Source organism: Lagopus leucura, unplaced genomic scaffold (genome assembly GCF_019238085.1).
Source record: "Lagopus leucura isolate 7727_CA_CO unplaced genomic scaffold, USGS_WTPT01 Super-Scaffold_100015, whole genome shotgun sequence".
Classification (NCBI taxonomy): Eukaryota; Metazoa; Chordata; class Aves; order Galliformes; family Phasianidae; genus Lagopus; species Lagopus leucura.
Genome location: NW_024962269.1, coordinates 5,456,909 through 5,479,497, shown reverse-complemented (window position 1 = coordinate 5,479,497; position 22,589 = coordinate 5,456,909). Strand labels below are relative to the sequence as shown.

Below are 22,589 nucleotides of genomic sequence, written 5' to 3'. Positions count from 1 at the left end.
AACAAGAAGCATAACCAGGAGGAATTGGTTGGATAGAATTGGTGTTAAAGTTGGAGCTGTGCTGAGAAGATTTGAGAAAGGCGCCGAGCAAAGAACGGGCTCAAGGAAGCCAGTGGCTTCCAGAAGTCATTATGTGAGATAAAAAGCCCTTGTTTGTAGGATGCCTGCTAAGTCTATCCTGTTAAGTCCTTGTCTGGAGAGACTGAGGCAGTAGAACAGGTTCAGTATTCCTGCCAGCTTCTGGGGTCTGTTTCTTCTCAGGCTCTGCACTCTCTCATCCCTGAACATTTTTTTTTTTGCTCTGACCAGCTCTGCATGTTCTCTGCAGAACACATGTACAGCGGCAAGGAGTGCTTCTTTGTTTTCTGCACTGGAAGTTAGTCTGTTTCCATTATTTGTAGAGCTCTATGCTCAAGGCAGCGACTGGGATTCCAAAATACTTCCCTGGGTTACTAGTAAGAGCTGAATCAAACACATTTAAGAATACATTTAGAACTGGCTTTTCTCTCTCTGTTAAGTAGTAAGGTTACTACTTAACAGTTACTAAAAATGGGACAGATGGGGTTGCTGTCTTGTAGTCATGACTGGAAATCACTGCTCCCAATTGTAATATGCATAGCCAAAATATAAAGTGGACCACAAAGGGTGGGGGAGGGAATTAAAAGAGATATAGATTTGTATTTCAGGGTTTCTTTCTTCTAGGCTTCATTTTTGAGGGCTTTACAAGTTATGTGAGTTTTATGTGAATTTCATTGCCAAAAGGCAATGGGCAAGGACTTATTTAAAGTGTTTATGATAAGAGTTGACTATTGCTGTAATGCTGTTGAGGACAGCACACAATTTCCTGACTTGGCAAAAAAAAATTGTAGCTTATAAATTTATATGCTAGCCTTTTACCTTTGGCAGTCTACCCAGCTCTACAAGCTAATTTAGCCAAGGGTTATGTGCTAGTAGAGGGCTATATATACAATAAGATTATAAACATTTATTAATATGATTTAGTTTTTAGTAATTTTGTGATTCTTTTGATTACATACTTGCTAGTGATTTGGTGATTTGATATATCTAATGACTTTACAGTAATTCTTTTTAATGTGAATAGATCAGAAATTGTTCTGTGAAAATTCACCCATGTTTGCAATGCATAGTTTTCAAATGTTTTCTTACACCTGTGAACTGCTGCACTTTATTCGTGAAAATACTCACGATGGTATCATTATATATGATAGTTTCAGACCATATTCTTAAAGAGACAAATGTACTCAAAGATGCAAAGCCTCTAAAAACTTAGCTTGACCATCTAAGTAATAGACAGTATGATTGCACAGGTATGCTGAGATGTAGAAATTAATGCTGCCAAGTGGTAGCCCTGGATTTGTATCAGAACAACATCTTGTCCTATGTCAAACTGTATACACAGAACAACCTTTCTTTCTTTTGTACTTTAGGGCTCAACATTATATGTCAAAACATAAAGCTAGGGACTTAAGAGGTGTTAAATCACTTCACCCATCAAATCTCACACGTCATTGCACATGTGCATTTTCAGTCAATACATACTGGTAATATATTAAGCAATAAAAAGGATAGTCTGGATTTACACAAATCCAGAAAACCTTTTATTAACCAAAAGTATTTATTTATAAAAGTATGAAATAACTAAACTTTTGAGAAACAATTCTTGGTACAGAAATGCTTAACCACAACGGCCATTAATCTGAAGATACAGTGGCACAGCACCTCTGAAGTCTTGATGCTGGTTTTGGAGACCTGTCCATGTTTTCTTTTGTTCCAGTTTAAGCCTCTCTGCAAAAATCTGTGAGAAGACAGTCCTGAAAAGGGTTCTAAAAGAGCTATGGAAGATAGTATTGAACAGAATAGAAAAACAAATTGTACTTCCACCGCTGACAGACCAAACTGTAAGTGTATACAGTATATAAAGGGTTCCAGTAAATCAGTATGAAATCTAATTGCTGAAGGGCGGGAGGGGGGGTGGAGTGGAATTTAACATGGTATGGGAAGATTGTGCTAAGGTAGAAGTTAAATATAAGCTTTTAGTAATTTTGGAGTAAAGCTGATTCCACCAGCCCAGCCAGGCCTCTGTTTATTAACAAATTCAGCAGTTATTACACGTGCACAATCAGAAACAGGCTGTCTTTCACTGGCTATGTCAATTTTTTATTTCAGATATTTTGAACTTGCTTTTCTAAAATTTCAGTGCAAAACTTTTTTACTTCTGTATAAGTAGTGCTTAAATGTGGAAACATTTTCAAACAGGAGTTTTGCTATTGTTTGTTTGCTTTATGCAACACCAGTTGTTACACAATGAATCACAGAACAGTATGGTTCAGTGTTGAGGAGTTTTTTTGCTGCTCTTCTTAATCGGTTGCCAAGAATGCAGATTTACCAATCTAAGGCTGAGTAAGCCCACTGGGGTAACAGGATGTATCAGTTAGTTAGGATTATAAAACAACATTTTTGGACAGATATCCCCTGAACAGCTTGAAAATTGACCTCTATTTAAAAATTAATTATTTGTCCACTAACTACAGCAAAAAGAACCTCTCACTGCCACCTGAACTCACATTTCTGTTTATCTTTTGCAATTTGTGAGTACTGCTGTTGTCTTTACTGATGTTCAGAATCACACTAAGCAGTAACTTGTGATGCTAGTTACATCCCATTTCGGAACAGCTTGTTTAGCAAACTGATACTTTATTAAGCTGTGGGTGGACATCTGGAAAACAGAACATAGGAGGAGTAGTGCAGAAGCAGACTGGCAAAGGCAGAGACTGTTCCATTTGTTTTGCTACTTCTAGATACAAGTGAGTACACAGTTAAAATCAGTGAAAGGTAGGATACTGTAAAAGAGATTTTCCTTTTTGCAGACTTGAGTATTACTCTCTCTCTGAAGGTGAAAGGCATTCAGAAACTAGAGTTTATTTTTTAATTTTCTCATTTACCTTACTATTCTCCCTACTAATAAATAATGAAAAATTGAGATGTAGCTCTATAGCTGTAATCCTATATTGCATATGTACAGTGAAACAAGATCTGGAAACAGAAACCTTTAGGAACAGAAAATGAAAAATTGCTTTATATTACACCATGTAATTTGTACTGGAAACCAGACATCCAGAGCTATGTCCTGTTCAGCTGCCAAGTAACCGCAGTATTTATTATGTTTCCTGGAGTACTTGTGATAAAATTGTGATCACAAAATTGTAGTAGGATACTGTTTATTTCATGCAAAAAGTTAGTGACTAACAAGAGTTAGTTTGGTATCACGCCAGCATTTGGCTTTGTAATAATACAGGTTTAAATTCACAACAGTACAGTACCCTTAAAAAAGTAGCTTTGGCATGATGCTAGATCATTATCTTATGTGTTTCACAGTAAGGATTTCACTTTAACTCTGAGTTAAGCTTTTGCAGGTTCTTCAGTTTGTTCCCTTCCATTGCGATTATCTACATTAGCATAGCACTTACTTATGGACATATTGACACTGACACACTGCATAAAATAATCCCAGCTTTAGTTTAAAAATATTAGACAAAACTAGATAGCAGACAGAAGCAGAAGAAACTGCTATCAGAAAGTCAATATTTGTATCAAGTATCGTGCTGAAGGGATTCAGCTACTTCTTATCAAAATTATAAATATGTCTTCTGTGTAATTTAAGTTTTCATTTAGCTTTGCAAAACAGTGATTTTGGCTAACATCCTAGCAGAAAACAAGATCTGTTGCCATACAAAGCAACTACACTGTATTGATTCTGGTTCCTGAACTTTCAATGTGATTGCAGGGGCCCCAGATGATATTCAGTGCAGCCAAAGATCTTGGACAACTCTCAAAACTCAAGGTAATGTAGCCAAATGAAGCAGTGAATGGCTTGCTCTAACAGAAAACCAGATGAAATATTGGTGACTGTGAGGCCAAAATTCTTACTCTTATTTACTGTAGTAAACTTGAATGTAGCAGTAGCTGTTCATAGACTAGTAATGATTTTACAGTCTTATCCAAATAGATTAAGAATAAATGATGATATGCTTATGTGATAAAGTGATGATCACTAGCTGGGTCAAGATGATACAACTCCCATGCTGCACAACTTGGCCTTATATGCATTAAATATCACAGAATAACAAATTGAGATTTCTGTGTTCCCTCCTGGAACAGTTCCCTTCTAGAACTTCTGGAAGCAATTTTAAGAAAAGATCTGAGTACTTGTATATTTGTTCTGCATATTACTGAAAATAGGCCTTGAAAAAGGACCTCTGCAATAAAGTCATTGGCACCACATCACTGAAGTCCATATTGTCATGTCACAGAGACCTTAGATGTGCGATACTAATGTCAGTTGTTTACTAATCAGTTTTCCCAACTTCACTTCAGATAAAGTTCACAGGCATATAGTTTCTTTATGACTATTTAACCGGTTTTGTAGTAAGAACCCTTTTTAATATGGGGCATTAACCAACATTAGTTAACATTTCAAGTTTTTTAATACGATGAATTGTTTCAGTAACATCGAATATAATTTTTTGAACTTGAAACCTATTCACCTGTCTCACAGAACACAAAAATATTCCAGTAATTAAAGAAAGTGATACAGGTATTGAGTATTAAGAATTGGATCTTTTTCCCTACAGTCTATGTTTTCAAGGAACAGCACAATTGTTTTAGGTTATAATTTGGTCTAAAATAATCCTGAAGTTGAATTAATCCCTGTTAAACATGGAAGTTTGGAGAGTACCTGGAAGTTCTGCTTTTCCAAAGTTAGACAGGTCACAATGCTGTCTCTCTTCCATAATGAGCTACGTTCTTAACTCCTTTTGCAGGACCATGTGATTCGAGATGATGCCAAAAGCCTGACACTGAGGCAGTGCGCAATAATGGAAGTAGCACTAGCTACTATAAAGGTACAGCTTTACATGTTTTTCCATTCAGTGTTGGAATGAACAAGTATGTAATTACATAACAGTAGATTCCAATGTAGAATGGTCCCCTAGAACCGTGAAGATTACTGTAATATAGCAAGAGCCATTTGATCCTAAGCTCTTCATAGTGACTTGAAAGCAAACGTCAGGTAGTGATTGCAGCAAAAGCTATAAAAATTATTCAACCCAAAATTAATTCACTGAGCAACTTACAAACATAATCTATTATATTTTAACTGCATTACTGTTTAGGAGAGAGTAAAATAAAAGGATAAACTTTTACCTTAAGTATAACATATTATCATTTTGTAAAAAAAAAAAAAAAAAAAAAAATCTTAGCAAATAGGTTACCAAAAATGAAACTCTTTCTGGCCTCGATTATCTCTTCTATCTTATTATCTGAACTTACAGATGATTTTCATTCATTATATCATTCTAGTCTAGTTCCCATTTTGCAGGGGTTTTTTTGTTTTTTGTTTTTTGTTTTTTGCAAGAACTGTGTGTAGGAAATTTACAAAGTAAAAATACCATTCAATGTGACTTACATTTGTCAAGTTTTGACTGAGACCGCAGCATTGATTTCCATATTGGTGACATTGTACTTGTGTTTGCACACTTCACTTGTCAGTGTGACTGACTTTTAAGAATATATTCCTTACCCGTGGAGTAAACTGTGCCTTAATTTTAGATATTTTTTTAGATAGAAAAAAGTTAAAAACTAATTCTGTATTCTACAACCTAAAAGAACCTTACACATGTAATTTTTCCAGCAATCTTAAATTTTCCCTTTCAGAAAGAAAAACAATTGCAGAAATGATAATAGTTCACTGCAACAATCACAAATCTAACTGGCTCTGCCAATGTTATTTTTAAAGGCAAGTTGGAATTTTACTTTTTTTCTTCTTTTTTTTTTTTCTTTCTTTTTTTTTTTTTTTTAAATACTTTTTAGCAATACTTCCACGCTGGAGGAAGTGGGCTGAAAAAGAACTTCCTGGAAAAGAGCCCAGACCTACACTCTCTGAAATATGCTCTTAGTCTTTACACGCAAACTACTGATGCCTTGATAAAGAAATTCATAGACACGCAGAAGTCTCAAAGTAAGTGATCTTTAAGAATAATGCAGATCTATCAAACTTTAGCAACCAGTCATTTAGAACATTTAATCACAGTCTCCAAACACCAGTATTTTAGAATTTATTGCCACAAATCTGCCCAGGTGATGTTATCCTACATCAATCACTGATTTCAAACAGTGGAGGTCTGATTACCATCTGTAGCTATCATCACATGATCAATTAAGCAAAGACTGTCACTTGTGACTAGATCCCATAGCTCTACATGACCACTGCATATCAAGGTTACTTACAGAAGCACTCCATATGCAAGCAGGGTTGCAAAGGACATAGCAGAGTGAATGTTATAATTCCATAAACAGAACAAATTCAAAGAGAATATTAGTATCTTGCAGAACTGATTGCTATTAATTACTTACCTCAGGTAATTGCAAAAAAGCATGGCATATCCCTTAAGGTTTCCTTTTTGAATTAAGAACAAGGGACTGTAAGTAATGCGGCCTTACTGTAGTACAATGATTCTGTATTACAGAACCCTCACTTCTCCCTCTAGAAGGCCATCTATGGCTTCCAAAAGAATAGAAGGTTTCAGGAGGCTAACAGTACAGCATTATCCTCCCTAATTGTGTGCATGCATATTTCAGAATATAGACTTAAAACCATTCTGGCTGAGAACATCACATCATTTTCCATGCCTGCTTATCAAAGGTCAGTTCTGGCCCCCTCCCAAAAGCCAGCAAACGTGAAAGGATGTTGTATCAAGTTAACTGTGAAATCTGAACATCACCAGCATAGAAGCTCCTGTTTTCTGCTCTGGAAATTTGGTGTAGTGCACCCTAAAAACCTGAAACATACATATACCATTCATTAATGGTGTATTTGCAGAAGAGGACTTACATTTCAATAAGAGGAGAAGTGTTTAGGTTGTTCTTTTAGGCAAAGATGCTTTCTTTCTGTCAAAAAGAAGCAATTATTTACCTTTTTCGGTATTGATATAGGTTAGTGTTTTCATATCTCTACAGTACATATAGGAACTGGTTTTATATGGATAACATGCATTATATTCCAAACCAAACAGTTGTTATTTCATTTTAGGAAGTGTAAAGTTTTGCAATTTTTAAATGCAATGGACATCTTTTAAAACAGACTGCCATTTAGCAACTTTGACAAATAACGCGGTTTGATCGTACAGACATATCTACCCTGCTCCTGCTCATTAGAACTGTAGAAGTTTTAATTGCACAGCTAAGCTAGAAATTGATTACTTTCACCTCCGACACACATTATGTCACGTTATAAAAAGCAAGAAACACTTACTTTGCAGCTGGCCTCAAAGATTAATTATAAAGAATGAGTTTCTGGACAACTCCCATATTAGACTGAGGATCTTTGTTAATAATTCATATAAAGTTGTACAGCTATTTTCTCAGTTATAAGGAGTAGACATTTTTCCCCCTTTCAGAAATGATTAACAATATGGATTTAGGCTGAACATTATTAATCACTAATATGTTTTGCTTTTTCTCTTGCATTTTCATTGTAACAAAAGGAAATTATCCAGGTTGTAGCCATAAGCTACATAAGCTAAGATATCCTTTATGATCTCTGAATGGCAAACATAAATTTTCTGATTTTCATCACGGTTTCTCTCTCAGGTCTGTGCTCATTTCTATACAGGTCTATATTTGCACACCAGTGTTATTAAAGATATAGCCATTGGGAATGAAAGCTAAGGAAAAGCAACTCAAAGCTTTTCATCATCTTTTAACATTTCATTAAAAGAACTAACAAATGTATCTATAACAACTTCCAGTCTCACAACTGTAGCTGTACCATTACCATGCAGTTACAATGAATGAGCCTTTGTAGATTTAGAAACTGAAGTTGTATATAAAATTAAAAAGCTAGAGAGAAGGAGTTCAGCTGGCTCATCAAAATTTTCATGCAGAAGTTCCATGGTAACAGAGCAAGAGTGGACTTGCAATTTACCTGTAATAACTCATGCACATACCTGAGGTGAAAGACATATTCTACCATCTATTCATTTGCATACTATCAATCTACCTATTAAATATATTAAGACATTGCAATATATGATGCAAGGGATACATTTTAACTAGATTTTAGCTTCACTGATTAGATTATCTAACATTCACAGTATAGCCAGTGATTCTTTCCTGAAGCATTTCTTGCAGTCAGATCCTGCTATATGCCACCCAGAATTAGATGGCTAGAGAAAATTGATGATAAGAACTCTACTGTCATATCAATATACAAGAGTCAACTATTTTTCTAGTCCCTGTTGAACCAGCCTTTACAAGCTCCAGCACCATCGCCAACATGTTAAGTGTTGCCTTCTCTCTTTACATACAGCTGTGTTTCAATTTAACTTAAATATGACCTCTGTACAAGGAAACACATTCACTGGTCATCTACCAACTACAAAATAAAAATACATAAGTAGCTCCAGAAATAACAAGAGTGCAGCATCCACTAGTGTTACGCTATGACAACTCATCCTGGAGAGACATCCATTACAATGAAAATAACACCTCTACCCACAGTAGTTATACTAGAAATGCACAACTGTCACATGAGAATAGCTGTTTGAGAAGTGTTTCTTCTTTAAAAATCCATGACTGCTTTTAGATCTGATTTCAATACGGTAATAAAGCATTTTCAAAATAACATCCAGCCACTCAATAATTTATGTGCACTGATCACACTTGCTGTGCCCTCTCAGTATTTACTGTACACTATCACTAAACTATAAGTGAATAAAAATCAGGCTTACCTTTTAACCACAGATAATTTTTTCTCCACTTGCCATGATGAAGCTGCACGATTCTCAGGAAGAAAAAAAAAAAGACATTCAATCAGTACAAGAAGCAGAAATTAGACTTTTTCCCTACAAAGGGCAAGACTTATGTTAAATTTGTATGCTCTGGCACCTGATATTATCTTCTTGTATATGCAGGGTTATTAAATTCAGTAGGAACATTCAAATACACCAACCAATAAGCATGCTTTTGCACCAATTCTGAACAAGAATCTGTAGTTTTGATTCCAACACTTTGTGTCTACACATTCCCAAAGAGCTTCCTGGAAACAAGGTTCCTATGGGCAATACTAATAAAAACATTCCTAAGTTGCAGAATAACCACCCAGTGATATTTGTAGTTATTCATGTGTTTTCCATGTACTTCACTAAGTACTTGAAAGCTAACCTCTTTCCCTACTGCTGTCTCCAAATATGCCACAAGACTAGACTGTTACTAATCCATGCTTTAAAAGCAAACTATCAAGAAAGTGAGACAAATAAATTAACTCCCACAATCTTAATCTGATGGATTTTCCTTTTCAAAGTGCTTCTATAGCCTCAAGAGCATACTCAAAACAATGAGACAATTCTGAACACAAAGCAGCAGCAGCTTTTTGAATAACTAATGATATCTCAGTATATTTATATATTTTTTTTTCCACTATTTTATGGGATTATTGAGATAAATATCATAAATTCAGTCCTCACTCAATGTTGTGAAAACAAGTCTTTAACTACACCATGAAAATGGAAAATGAAAATGTTTTCTGAAGCAACTTTATTTGTTAGATGTACAGATACCAAGATCAGCATACTGGCATATCTTAAATTCAGTCAGATGCTACCTTATGAAACATCTGTCTTTCTGCGTGGCACAGGAGGAGAGAGAGATTTCTCTAACTACATCTATGCTGCTATCTCACACCTGCCACATGCTTTCACATGTTTGGAAATTAAATACTACTGAGATTCAGATTATTATGAATTTTAGCATTGGTATTAATAAGATAAGGAGGGAGATAATTACCTACATTTGCCCCATAGTATAAACAATTTTTTTTTTTTTTAAGGAATTCTATTTCCAGAAAAATGAACAAAACCTGCCAGCATCTAAACTACTTCAATCTCAACTCCCAAACGCAAGACTAATAGAGCGGTATTCTCTTTTGCAAATAAATTATTGGTTGGTAGAAACACTTCTACAGTTTAACATGCAACAAAATAGAAACTGCTAAAGAAATTTAGTTACACTTTTCTGAAACTCAGGTGCAATATCAGGTAACTGCAGCACGAGACACCCTGTTGTAAGCACGTTCTCCTGATACTAGAGTTAACACTGCCAAAAGCCATTTTCTGAAGCAGGTAGCATTCAGGGTCTCTGTTAAAAAGATAAAAGAACGTCTACACAGAACTAACAGACTTTGAAGACCTGATATTAGTTTAGTGAAGAAGTGTGCCTCTTCAGCATCAGTACAAGACTACACCCTGAGGTTCAGAGCTCTGATTCCGCTTCCATTGGACTTTGATCTCCTGGGGATTACCATCTTTGGATTGGACACCTTAATATATTCCCCCCCCCTTCCTGATTCTTATAAACTCAGCTATAGGGTAACATTTCTTTATCAATTCAGACTAAAACTCAGATATATGTATTTTATTTTTTTTTAAATCACCTTTTGCCACCAAACATAATCAAATGTGCATAATAGACCTGTGCCAAGCATTAATCAGTTCTAGAACTGCAGTACACTGTCCAGCCTGAACTGCAAAACCCTTCTCAGATGCAAGACTTGGAGTTCAGTGCTGTATGACTAAAACACACCACAGTGGCTGATAGCTATGTGGGGGTCAGTAGGTCAGCACAGAATAGCATGAAGAAAAGCCCCGAGGTTTCCACGAAATAAAAAGACATATATATATATATATATATATATATATATGCACATACACAAGAGATAGCTTAACATTACTATACATTAGCTATCTTAATTTTGTAAACTACATAACAAGACCTCACCTCAAATATTCTGGTGTCCTGAATTTGATCCTGTTTCTTACCAGTAATTTCTCCAAAGTAAATGCCAGTGTTGTAGGTGCCAGTTGTTGTTGTAGCAACAGGTACATATCAGAAATACCCATTGTACTATAATTTTTATACATATACAGCAGGTTCACTTTATAAGCCTCAAAAGGGAATGCTAGCATTATTGCAAAAGTTCCGTAAAGATGAAAGAACTGCAATATGTTTTTTAGCTTGACTTTAAAGAGTTTGTACTGCTTAAGGAGAAAAATCAATACTCATTTAGTAACACAGAACTACATTCCCACTTGAGTGTTTAAATGGCTGCAGAAAAAGGTATTCTTTCACATCAGTTGATTTGTATTGAATTTCTTTGTTCTCATGATAAACAACTGAAAGCTGAAAGAGGAAGAAGCATCCGAAGATGTGAAATGATTATATGTAGAAAGGAAAATATTTATCTAATTAGAATGAACAACTGTAACTCCTCTTGCAAAGCCACCAACACTGGGAAGGAAATTACATGCTCAAAAATAAAGAGAAATGATTTCCAAATACCAAGCAACTGTGCTCCTCTGCAGAAACTATTCTCTTTAAACATATGGAATCAAGTTCAAATACTAATTCAAAAATTAACACAGACAGTAGTAAACTTAATACAAACTGAAATAGCTTAGAGAAGCAGTTAAGCATCATCACAAACTACAGTAAAGAAAAAAATAACTTAGCAGTCCTTATATGTGGAAAAAGAGAAGTTTGCCTGCCCCTTTCCATTTCAAAACTGCTGCATTATCAATTTTTGAAAATTGTTCTGGTATTTCATTATGAACTTTAATTCCTGTACAATTCCAGTTCTGCCATAACCTGCAATGTAATGGAATGTAATGGAATGCAATCCTTGCTTCATCCATTGTATTTTCAAATCAAGGCTTCAATCACATGCTAAACAAATTACATAAAAGAAAAAAAAAGTGCTTGAAAAGAGAACTTGAATCAAGATCAAAAAGATTAATTATTGCTTACTAAAAGGACTTAATATCACAAACTTTTGCTGCAACATCTGTTACAAACACTTATTACAGTTGGAAAGCTGCAGAATTTCAGACTAATATCACAAAGAATAGACAGTAAATTACAACAGAAAAAAATGAGCACAATATTGAGGCTTATAGAATGACAACTAACAGAAGTACTGCAGTGTGTTTTTATAGCAAAATAAATGCATTCAGAAACAAGAAAATTAATACTTTAAAAGTTCAAATAATGGAGCTGCTGGTAAAGTGTAACTACTTCTACAAAGCATTTACCTGACAGCCTGTTGTGACAGAAAAATTCTTCAGGTGTTCTTTAACTGAAATAAGTGCACCTTTCTAAATATGTAATTTATACATTACAATTTTTCTTAAGTCTTCAAGAAAATGAAAAAAAGTATTCAAAAGGTATCAATGTTTTGTTAATAATGTGTAACAAAGTCATCATTTATACGTCATCATCTTAAAAAAGGATGTTTTAGTGTCATCAGTGGTCTGTAGAATACAAATGAAGACCTATAAAGAGGCTACACGCCTCTGTGCAGCACTGCTTGAGACACACAGATACATCTGGATGTTGCTAAATGAACTTCCCAGACAAAAGCTGGTTCATCCATGTTTTCTCATTGATCAAACTCACAGAGGGCTAAATAAAACACAGGGACATAGCAGGGTTACACATTTTCCAGCCCCTCTCTCATCATGCATTCAGAAGGATGGCCTATATTAGGCAGAGATGAAGCAGCTGGTTCCAGCCTGGTGCTCAAACGACTACCTTATGCTTAAACCTATAATGGCATGCTTTGTATTATTTTCCTCAGAATTCTTCACCATGTGACATTACAAAATATCAAACGGGTAAGAACGTATTTAATAGCATGGCTTCAAACAGTTGGGAAATGTACAAACACTGCAGAATCTTCCGTCAACCTTAATACCTTCACACAAAATAATCCTTAGGATAAATTATTTATGTCTTCTAGTCAAATACGACCTCCTAAATCCTTTCAATCCTTTCGTGGAAGCCTGGTTAAAGAATGGCTGCTTAAAGTCAGTCATCACATAAATAAGAATTCTCCCCATAAGTCATCAATTAGCAATAGTTTATAAAAACAGCTTAAATTCAACCAAAGCATGTTTTATAGTTAGCCTGGTTATCATTACCAATTCATGTGCGATGAAGAATGCAGCCCTGGACAGGGCTATAACAGTAAAATGTACATGTCCTTAAGTTACCTGAAAAGCCTTTCCCAGACTGTGCAACAACAACTAAAAGCTTTCTGCCCTTCCTGCAACCATCAGCCCAGTAGCTACTCAGACCTCATAAAGTAGCGTTTGCTGCTCACAGCCAAGTGCTGTATGTGGTTTCATAGTCACAAACAGCACAGCTTCTTCATCTCGCATTCAGTAGCATAGATGAAATCTCTCTCCTTTTTCATTTGTGCACTGAGAGTACGGGTATAACCGTTCTCTCACCAGTCCCATGCTTTCTTGCATTAGGAGTAAGCCATCTTCCTCCACAGTACACTAGGAGAAAAAACATGCTCACTGATTGCCTTCTTCCTCTCTATATATACAGAAAAAAAAAAAAAAAAAAAAAAAAATCTTTCAGCTTCCTACATCCAGAGAATTCATCTTTAATTTACTCTTTGTATTACATAAAAAATTTTAAAACAGGCACTCCAGATTTTCTTCCAAATTATTCAGCCTTCGGATTCCATGAAAAATAAAACAATAGAATGACTATCCAAGCTGAATACATCATCTAAGAAATTAGGAGAACAACCTTAGGAAAATATAATGGCTGCTCCAGAAGTAATGTATCATTGCGTTCTTTGCATCTGTTGTAGTTCACATGGAAACAATTAGGAGGCATTATTGTTAGAGATCTACATGTACATAGTTTTTGGCATTAATCAGAAGAAGCCCAGTGTATGTCTAATTAATGTGTTGGTTTCACAGCTTATATAATTCCTGTAGCATCACGCTCTGAGGAACCCTGAAGATATGTCCAACTTTTTCCTTACAACTTATACAATAAACGAGGTGAAAACCTTGGTACGGTATTTCATTAAATAGTGAGATTTATGCTGAACAGGCCTGTTAGGCAAATGGGGTAGGATAGGGTTACCACAGAGTAATGCTGCTAGTTCAGCTGTTTTTATTGCCTGACTCCCAGTGCTTAGAGAGCTTTTCTGTCTCAGGTACTTAAAACATATCATGCATGATGATTAGCTTGTAGCTAGTTGTTTTTCTTTTAAACTAGATTTCTAATCCCTAGAGAGATAAAGACCTGAAAACCAGAGTAAAATAAATAAATACATGTGAACCATCATAAATTTAAGACCTTTTAGCATATTTTTGAAGACTATTTCAGAGCCTAGCTTATTATCTTTAACTGTTTTGAAGCCAAGGCACTACAAAATTCACCAACTTTTGTGACTGGATGGGAGGAGGAAAATGTCAAGAAGCCACAAAACTCCAGAAGTTTTTAAAAGAGCATCTAGCTCCAGAACTACAAACTGCCCACAGACAGAAGAAGGAGGCATTATAGGCAGAGGAGGACTTACCAAATAAAGTTAAAGGAAAAGCTGAAAAATCTCAGTAAGAAAGGACCACCTTTCATTTGGGATGCAAGATCGGGAAATCAGAGAGCCAGGATGCTCAAGTAGAGCAGGAAGTTATAGCCTGAATAATTCAAAGTTGAGTATAGATCCATTGAAGACAAGTAACAAACACCTGCATGGTAATGCAGAATGAGACAACTGTGAAATTTCAGATGAACAGAAGAGAAAAACAGTTTTTGTCAAATCCCATCTTAATTTGGGCACAAAAAACGGTCACAAGTATTTAGTACATGAGTTTCTGCTTTAGCTGCAGAAAACATAAGTGGGTCTCTTTCCTCCTTATGTTCTGTCAGATATTCTCTACCAGAGTCCACAAGTCCCCATTTTTCCAAAGGTACCTGCTAAAGACTAGACTTAGTTGTCCACTGAGGAGCAACCTGGAGGAAGTGCACCTTACAGCCTTTTGTTGCAATGGAACGACTGCAGTCTAAATGAACATAGGTGATCGTTTTAAAACCCACCAATGTGAGGATGTTGTCTTTTACTTCATTTATATTGGGAAGCAAATAAATTCTAAAGCACAGTTTAGAGCTGGAGCAGTAGCAGATAAGCAATCGTAATGTTTTCCAACATAAAATAGAATTATTTGTATATTTGTTAAGTCTCTAAAGTACAGTACTAAGGAAAGAAAACTGCAGTTGTCCTCTGTGGTACAGGGCTAGATTTTTTTAGTGTTAAATCGATCTTAAGTGTAGGAGGAGGAAAGGACCTTTCTTTAGAGCAATCAGAATCATTAATCGCTGCTATGACAAAGGCTGGTAGCAAGGAGAAAATGCAAAACAGCAGACAGATCTGAGACTTCAAAATGAAGTTTCAGAGTTCCTCAATATCAACAAAAACTGATATAAGCAAATAGTGAATGTTCTGGAATTGTAACTTTAGTTTGTTCAGGAGATCAGTGAGAGCAAACATGCAAAATGGACGTACTGGTAAACTACAGGAAACAAAGCTCATATTCTGAATTCCATTAGAAGCTGCCTCTACTAGCTGAGATGTTCTGCTGCACAAATTTTATAGGGTCATTTAACATCAGCTGCTTTCAATATAAAACTATGACATTTCACACAGATTTCTTTATAACCATATCAAACAGTACTGCACACAAGACTGATCCCAATATATATTTGCAGTATTGCTTAGAGCACTGCTGTGAATTATACACCACTAAGAAAAAGGAAGAAAAGGATCAATTAGAAGCTGTTTGCAAGGAAATACTTTGCACAGTTAAAAAAAAAAAAAAAAAAAAAAAACAACTTTAAAAGCAAAGACTCATCTCTTAAATTCATAGATTTGATATTGGTAGCATCTAATGAGCCTTACTAACAGCGTGCTCTCCATTATTAACACCACCCATAGGTTGCTGCACATCCAACCTAATGAAAATGCTAACCATTTTCTTCCAAAGCATTCCTGATTCCTGCACGTAGGGTTAAAGCTAAAGCTAAATCAATTAATTGACACTTGCTGATATTTTCAGTGATCCTCAGGATCACCTTGGCTCACCTTCCACTGCACTCAGGGTAAATTGTTTACCTCTTTGAATGGGAGAATTTGGAAAGATCATTATTTGCTCCAACTGTAATTAACATTACAGTTTCTTTTTAAATAATAAATAAAATTTCAAGAAGCAGAAATTTCTATTAGTCCTATACTACTCAAAGATACAAGTTTCAATGATAACACGCAAGGAAAAAAAAAAAAAAAAACATCATCTCAGAATTACTTTACCTGGTTGATACTGGAATCATTTAGCTGCAAATTTTTTTTCAGGTAACCTGCAATTCAGTAGCTGCAGCTATGACCGGATTAAGACACTACGTTGTGCATTTTTGCTAAAACACTCAAATTCTAAAAGTTAATTTGTGGCAATTCTGTGCAAAATTCACTTGAAAGCAGAAAACACGGAGCTATATTCAAGGATTCCAAACAACTTAATTGAGCACTGAATTTCTTCACCTTGATGTGTCAGGAAGAAATCTTGTTCTCTGAAGCGGTAACACGGGCTTAGAGTATTTAATTGACCTTGCAATGTTCAACCACTGTAGAGAATGTCATTACAGATTACACCAAAAGGATTCATCGATAGCAATGCAGAGATGTTTGCAGCAGGGTTCGTGAAAGAAAATATTTACAACACCACAAACTTTTGTGTATCAGGATGCATGCGCATCTAATGGCAACAAGAGCAGATAGTTCCTAATGAACGATTTTTCTTGTTTTACTGAGACATTTCATAGAAACCTTCAATTGCTAGAGGCACTTCTGTGGCAAAATCACTTATCAATAGCCGATTCCCATCTGAATATGAAAGGCATGTCAAATTCCTTACAAATATCATTCATCTTTCACTTTCTGTTTCTCTTGATATGCCAAGAAGCCAAGCATGCTAACCTACGCATTATTATTTTCAGGCCAAACCACTAATAATTCAGTGGGTGAAATATCTGTACAGGTGGATCTTTCTACGCATCCTGGAACTGGTGAGCATAAAGTTACTGTAAAAGGTAAGTTTCAAACAGCTAATTTTAGAAGTAAAGCAAAAACATCTAAAATTCCCAGGCATTAAATCCTAATTAAAACACACCAACAGTGAAATAATAAGTGATAAGTGTTGCAGTACTTGTAAAGCTGTGAGTATGCTTCAAGTGATTAGGTTTGTACTTCCTTGCTCAACATCAGCACAAGCCAAGTAGCACTGCCTATGCTTCCCAGTGTAGACAAGATCTGTTATACAAAGTTACGCAGTTATAAATTCTAATTTGACAAATTACATCTCTGAATTACTTGTATATAATTTTCCAAAATATACTTCTGAATAAGTTGTACATGGTTTAATTCTCCACAAGCTCTAGGAGAGGTGGGTGGTAACTCACTGCATAATATTTAAAGCACTGCCTTTTTAACAAACAAAATTCTTTTGTTCTGCACAATACAAACTCCAAATCAAACCCAGCATCACAGAGATTATTGAAGGTTGATTTTTGAGTTACAGCGAACGTAGCAGAGAAGAGAGCCGTTGATGTAAATTATTCATAAAATGGTCATTTGTCTTAGCTGCTGCTATAACTGGAAACATACACATATAAATATATATGTGTTTATGCAGTTACATGTAACAGTCAGGAGTTGGCAGAGAACAGGCAAAAGTTCTCCGAGGCTTGCCAGGCAGAATCATAGAATATCCTGAGTCAGAAGGGATTCATAAGGAAAATCAAGTCCAACTCCTGGCTTCACAGAAGACCACCCAAAATTCAAACACCATGTCTGAGAGCACTGTCCTAATACTCCTTGAACTCCATCAGCTTGGTGCCCTGGGATGCCTGTTCTATGCCTGATCACTCTGTTCATGAAGAACCTTTTCCTAACACCAACATGATCCTTCCCTGATGCAGCTTCCTGCAGAAGAAAAGCTCTCAGGTCACCTTTTGCTAGGTACACAGTCATACTGAATAATTAATTGAAGTCCTTCTAATGGACTTTCATTTTCCTTGTTTCTTCCCCCCTCTAGTTGTAGCAATTAATAATCTCAACTGGCAAACAACAGCTATGTTCCGGCCATTTGTGGAAGTCTGTGTATTAGGTCCTAACCTAAGTGACAAGAAAAGGAAACATGGAACCAAGACAAAAAGCAACACCTGGTCACCAAAATACAATGAGACTTTCCAATTGTAAGTTTTTTGGTTTGTCGCTTTTTTGTTGTTGTTGTCTGTTAATCCATATTTCCTGCAAATTTTGTTTGAATTTCTTGCAATTTTACACAAAAATAACCTTAAGGGTAAGGCTGTATATCACAGTCCATAAAGACAAGAATCACTTAAAAACTATTTATTAATTTATAACTGTTCTACATAAAGACAAATAACAACCACTGCGCTTTCAATCTTCTAAAAGCTGCTTAAAAGGTGCAATTCATTTTCACATGTAGGAATAAGTATCTGTGTTCCTAGGAAATGATTTACCTAAATAGTTATCTGGACTGATGTATTAACTCTTACAGCTAGGCCGTTATCTCTATTGATATACCTAAATATTTAAAATGTTGTGTATGCTTTTGTGAATGGTTTTATCTTTACTTAATGCCCAAAGCTCTAAATACCTGAAGTTTTAAATTTAGTATTTCCTCACAGTGCATCCCTTTAACCTGTCCACTCATCCCCCTATTTATTAACTGAAACTGATTCATTTTCCAAGCACTGAATTCCCACACACACAGTGGGGGGACAGAGCTCACTTTCTTGTGTATGACCATGAAGCTGTTTTTCAGGCTGGTTGCCAATAATTTTATTTCTCCCAGTGCTTTATCTGTGACAGTAAATGACCTATAAGGATACTGAGCAGCAAGCAGGCTGAGACTGCTTTTATGTGAACATAAAAGGACAAGGTGAAGAAGAAAGCCCTAGGAAAAATGTGAGCAAAGTAGGGTTCGTGTCCAAGCTCTCCAGTCAAATATTTCTCACAACCTCTTCAGAACAGTTTCCCAGACTAGCTGGGAACCTCAGCTCCTCAGAGCTGCCTGGGAAGAATGAGGGGCATCACCTGCAATCACACTGTATGATTCAAACAATTTTTTTTTTCCAGAAAAATGATATTAAATGCACTGAGATTGCAAATGGAAGTAGCAACCTATGAAACGTAGAGAAAGAAAGTGTTTCCTTTACTTGTTTGTGGCTATTAAAATCGCACAAAATTTACAATGTCGAGTTTCATATACAACTACATGGATAGAAGCAACTAAAAATTAGATTAAATGGGAATAGTTGCAAAAATCCAAATGAAATTACAGTAAATTATGTACAGCCTTCTTCGTTCTTATGAATACTGCTCTCTCCTAAAAGCTAAACACACATTCACCTTTATGATGAGCTGGGTCTTCTTTCTGAAGCTTATGACAGCCTTATTTTATAGATATGCACAGATCTTTCCTATGATTACAGCTTAAATATTTATTTTCACATAAATCAAAACCTGAAATCCCATTTGAATGACTGTGTTGCACAAGGGTTAACACTGTCTATCAAATACCTTTATATTTACATTAAATCAAATGATATTGTAAACCTGCTGTCTCAGAGATACCCTGTCCTGCTCATGTGATTCAGAACAGAGTAAAGGACGTGAAGAATTAAAATAAAATACTTGCTGATTGTTAGGAAACAAGCCCCCTTCGTATCTATGGCAGCAAGCATAACTGCTCTCCTTTGTAAGGGATTGCAGCGACCTGCAAAATGAGCTCTGACTTCAGACAGGATGAAGACATAAGCAGGCCATGGTAGAATTCCCACTGCAGCAATTGCGTAACAGGGAAAATTCTCCCCAGTTTGCTTTGGTTTTTCAGTAGGTACAATTCTAATTAAATGTAACTAGCCCCTAAGCTCATGGGGATATCTGCTGTCTCACATGTGCTATATATAGCTTTCAGGCCAGATTTTAATACAGCATAGAGGATCCCTAATAGTCTTGGAAGGGAATAAATTTTACTTTTAAAAACAAGCTTGCAGAGCTTCTTGTTTGGTTGGGCTTTTAAAATCCTCCATTAAACTTTAAAAACATCTCAGATGTATTGGATGAAAGATGCTAAAAGCAGGTTCTTGCAGTCATTTCAAAATTACTGTGATAGTTTAAGTTTCTTTCTTTTCTATCTAGGAGCTACAACACTGGCAGTAAGTAAATACAAAGTGTGAGACTGGTACGTAAAACAGTTGTGATAAGATGGCAGTTATTTAAATCAACTGACACCAAAGGAAATGCTTCCTATTAATTTCTCAGTGCAACATCTGTGTTACATTAGGAATCATATTGATAGATACTAAATACAGAACTTCGAGCAAACAGAAGTGTACATCCTCAAGCCAATTTGGTCCTGACAAAACAAAAAGAAACAGAAGATCAGCTCAGATACATTTTGTGAGCACAGAACTCACTTTAAGGAGACTGAAAAAATCCAGGTGCCAACTCACAGCAGGGGGAAGACAGCAAGGACAGAAGCAGCAGCAAAAAGTGGTGTAGGACTTTACACTGCAGGCATAGAATTTACATTCAGAAAATAATACATGATAGCAGAGAAACTGCTTCTCCCTGGTTGCACAATTCAGAACTACTCAGCTGGGAAAAATAATGAGCGAAATCTTTAAGTAAAAAAATTTATTCCTACCTATGAAGAAGGTAATCCCCCTAAACAGAAGCCATCTATGATTTAAGGATGCCTGTGTAAGTATTTTTATATTTATGATAGTTGAGGAAATAGTTGCACATTTGAGGTGTTTTCTGGGGAAAGGTAACAGCAGTACAGATGCTGAAGGAACTGCTAAATTCCTTCCATTTCTGTTCAGCCCTGTGGGAAAAAGGACTGCATGATCAGCAGCACATGAGATATTAATGTGCAGAAGGTTCAAAACTATATGATAATCTGTTGTAAAAAAAAAAAAAATGAACCACAAAAAAAGCCGCCACCACCATTTTCATAGTGACAACACTTCTAGAGCACACTCATCTCTCAGGGGAATGAAACTAAACTTCTTGTTCCAACTTTGTGTTCTTATTTCTTGCAGCACTTTGAGTAATGAAGATAAACCAGGAGCCTATGAACTTCATCTGTCAGTGAAAGATTACTGCTTTGCTAGAGAAGATCGCATCATAGGAATGACGGTTATTCAGCTGCAAAAAATAGCAGAGAAAGGTAGTTGTGCATCCTGGTATCCTTTGCTGAGAAACATCTTTGTAGATGAGACTGGGTTGACGATTCTTAGGATACTTTCTCAGAGGACCAATGATGAAGTTGCTAAAGAATTTGTAAGACTTAAATCAGAAACAAGATCTGCCGAAGAAACAGCCTAAATTAGTCAAGTAATGCAAGACTATCACTGTAAGAACATAGATTCAGTGCTGTTGTCTGAATAGTGCATGCATGTGCAAATTTGTGGGAATGTTTAACCATGTTTTCAGTGTTTGCCAGTACTTCTGTACTATACTTGCAAAGTATGTCAAGGAGCTGTATATCTTTTCTACATATTTTGGTCTTTGTTAAAGTAATTGTTCCAATGAAGTGCCAAAACTAAAACTAACATTAAGAGTAAATGATATAGTATATATTTTAAAACGCTGATTTTGCCTCATCTCGATCCCTTTATTTTATAACATTTATAAATAAATAGCTTTTTGAATTGATTACTAGTCTGTCTCTCTTAAACCACTGTGTTGCATATTTTAACTTAATTTATGTCCCATTACTTAAAGAAATAGCTAATTTACTTCAAATCATCATTTTATGCTAGCCTCATTTTAGGTATCTTACTGATAACTTTTTCTATCATTACTACAGATGCAGTTACTTATAGAAGTGTTTGTAATTTTATAATTACCAGTATAAAGTAATGATTTTTGCATAAAAATGAAAAAGGATGGAAATATTTTATGCTAATCTTTTTCCAACCTTTCATAAATATCACTGTGAAGAAATGCTGTTTAAGCAAGTTCTCAAGAAGCTGTGCTTATTAGAGTTTGTTACTGATGTTTGATATCTTGAAATAACTTTGTTCTTCAAAACTGCCAAGGTAATATCATATTTCTATTAAAGGGGTATCTGTAGAATAAGACTGTCATACAGTACAGTATATGTGCATTCAAAAACCATTTTTAAATGATAAGGTACTGCAGAAGGGTTAATAGTTTGGAATACAAAGCTGGTTTGTGGTTTGTTTCCAGGAATTGTTTCTGAAAAGTAACAATGCAGGTAGCATTTTCACTCAGTTACTAACATTGCTTTACATACTTAGCTGTAACTTCAGTTAAATGCTGTATTTCTTTTGTTTTGGAGACTTTTTAGCTTTGGCTTTTTTTTTTTGTTGTTTTGTTTTGCTTTGGTTCAGGGTTTTATGTTGGGTTTTGGGTGTTTTTTCTTGGTTGTTTTTTTTTTTTTTTTTTTTTTTTAAGAGAAGTTCAACAGTTTGTACTTATGCAACATTACTATGTATTGCACTAATCAAACTCTGTGTCCTGTAAATATATTTAGTGATAAATTGTAAAATAAAGTATGAAGAAACCGCTTCTAGTCATATTATTTGATACTGTTTGTGTTCCT

The 22,589-nt window shown here is 35.5% G+C and overlaps 1 protein-coding gene across 3 annotated transcripts in view; it reads left to right on the top strand.

The window, feature by feature from the left end:
- UNC13C (unc-13 homolog C) overlaps positions 1 to 22,373 on the top strand; it is a 120,607-nt gene extending 98,234 nt beyond the window's left edge. For all 3 annotated transcript variants that reach the window (XM_042875887.1, XM_042875885.1, XM_042875884.1), the window contains 7 exons: positions 1,796 to 1,919; positions 3,806 to 3,862; positions 4,842 to 4,922; positions 5,890 to 6,037; positions 16,924 to 17,016; positions 18,021 to 18,180; positions 21,061 to 22,373. In XM_042875887.1, the coding sequence (XP_042731821.1) occupies positions 1,796 to 1,919; positions 3,806 to 3,862; positions 4,842 to 4,922; positions 5,890 to 6,037; positions 16,924 to 17,016; positions 18,021 to 18,180; positions 21,061 to 21,346 (949 nt within the window). In that variant the 3' untranslated portion in view covers positions 21,347 to 22,373. The remainder of the gene's footprint in view (positions 1 to 1,795; positions 1,920 to 3,805; positions 3,863 to 4,841; positions 4,923 to 5,889; positions 6,038 to 16,923; positions 17,017 to 18,020; positions 18,181 to 21,060) is intronic.
- Positions 22,374 to 22,589: the final 216 nt, after the last annotated feature.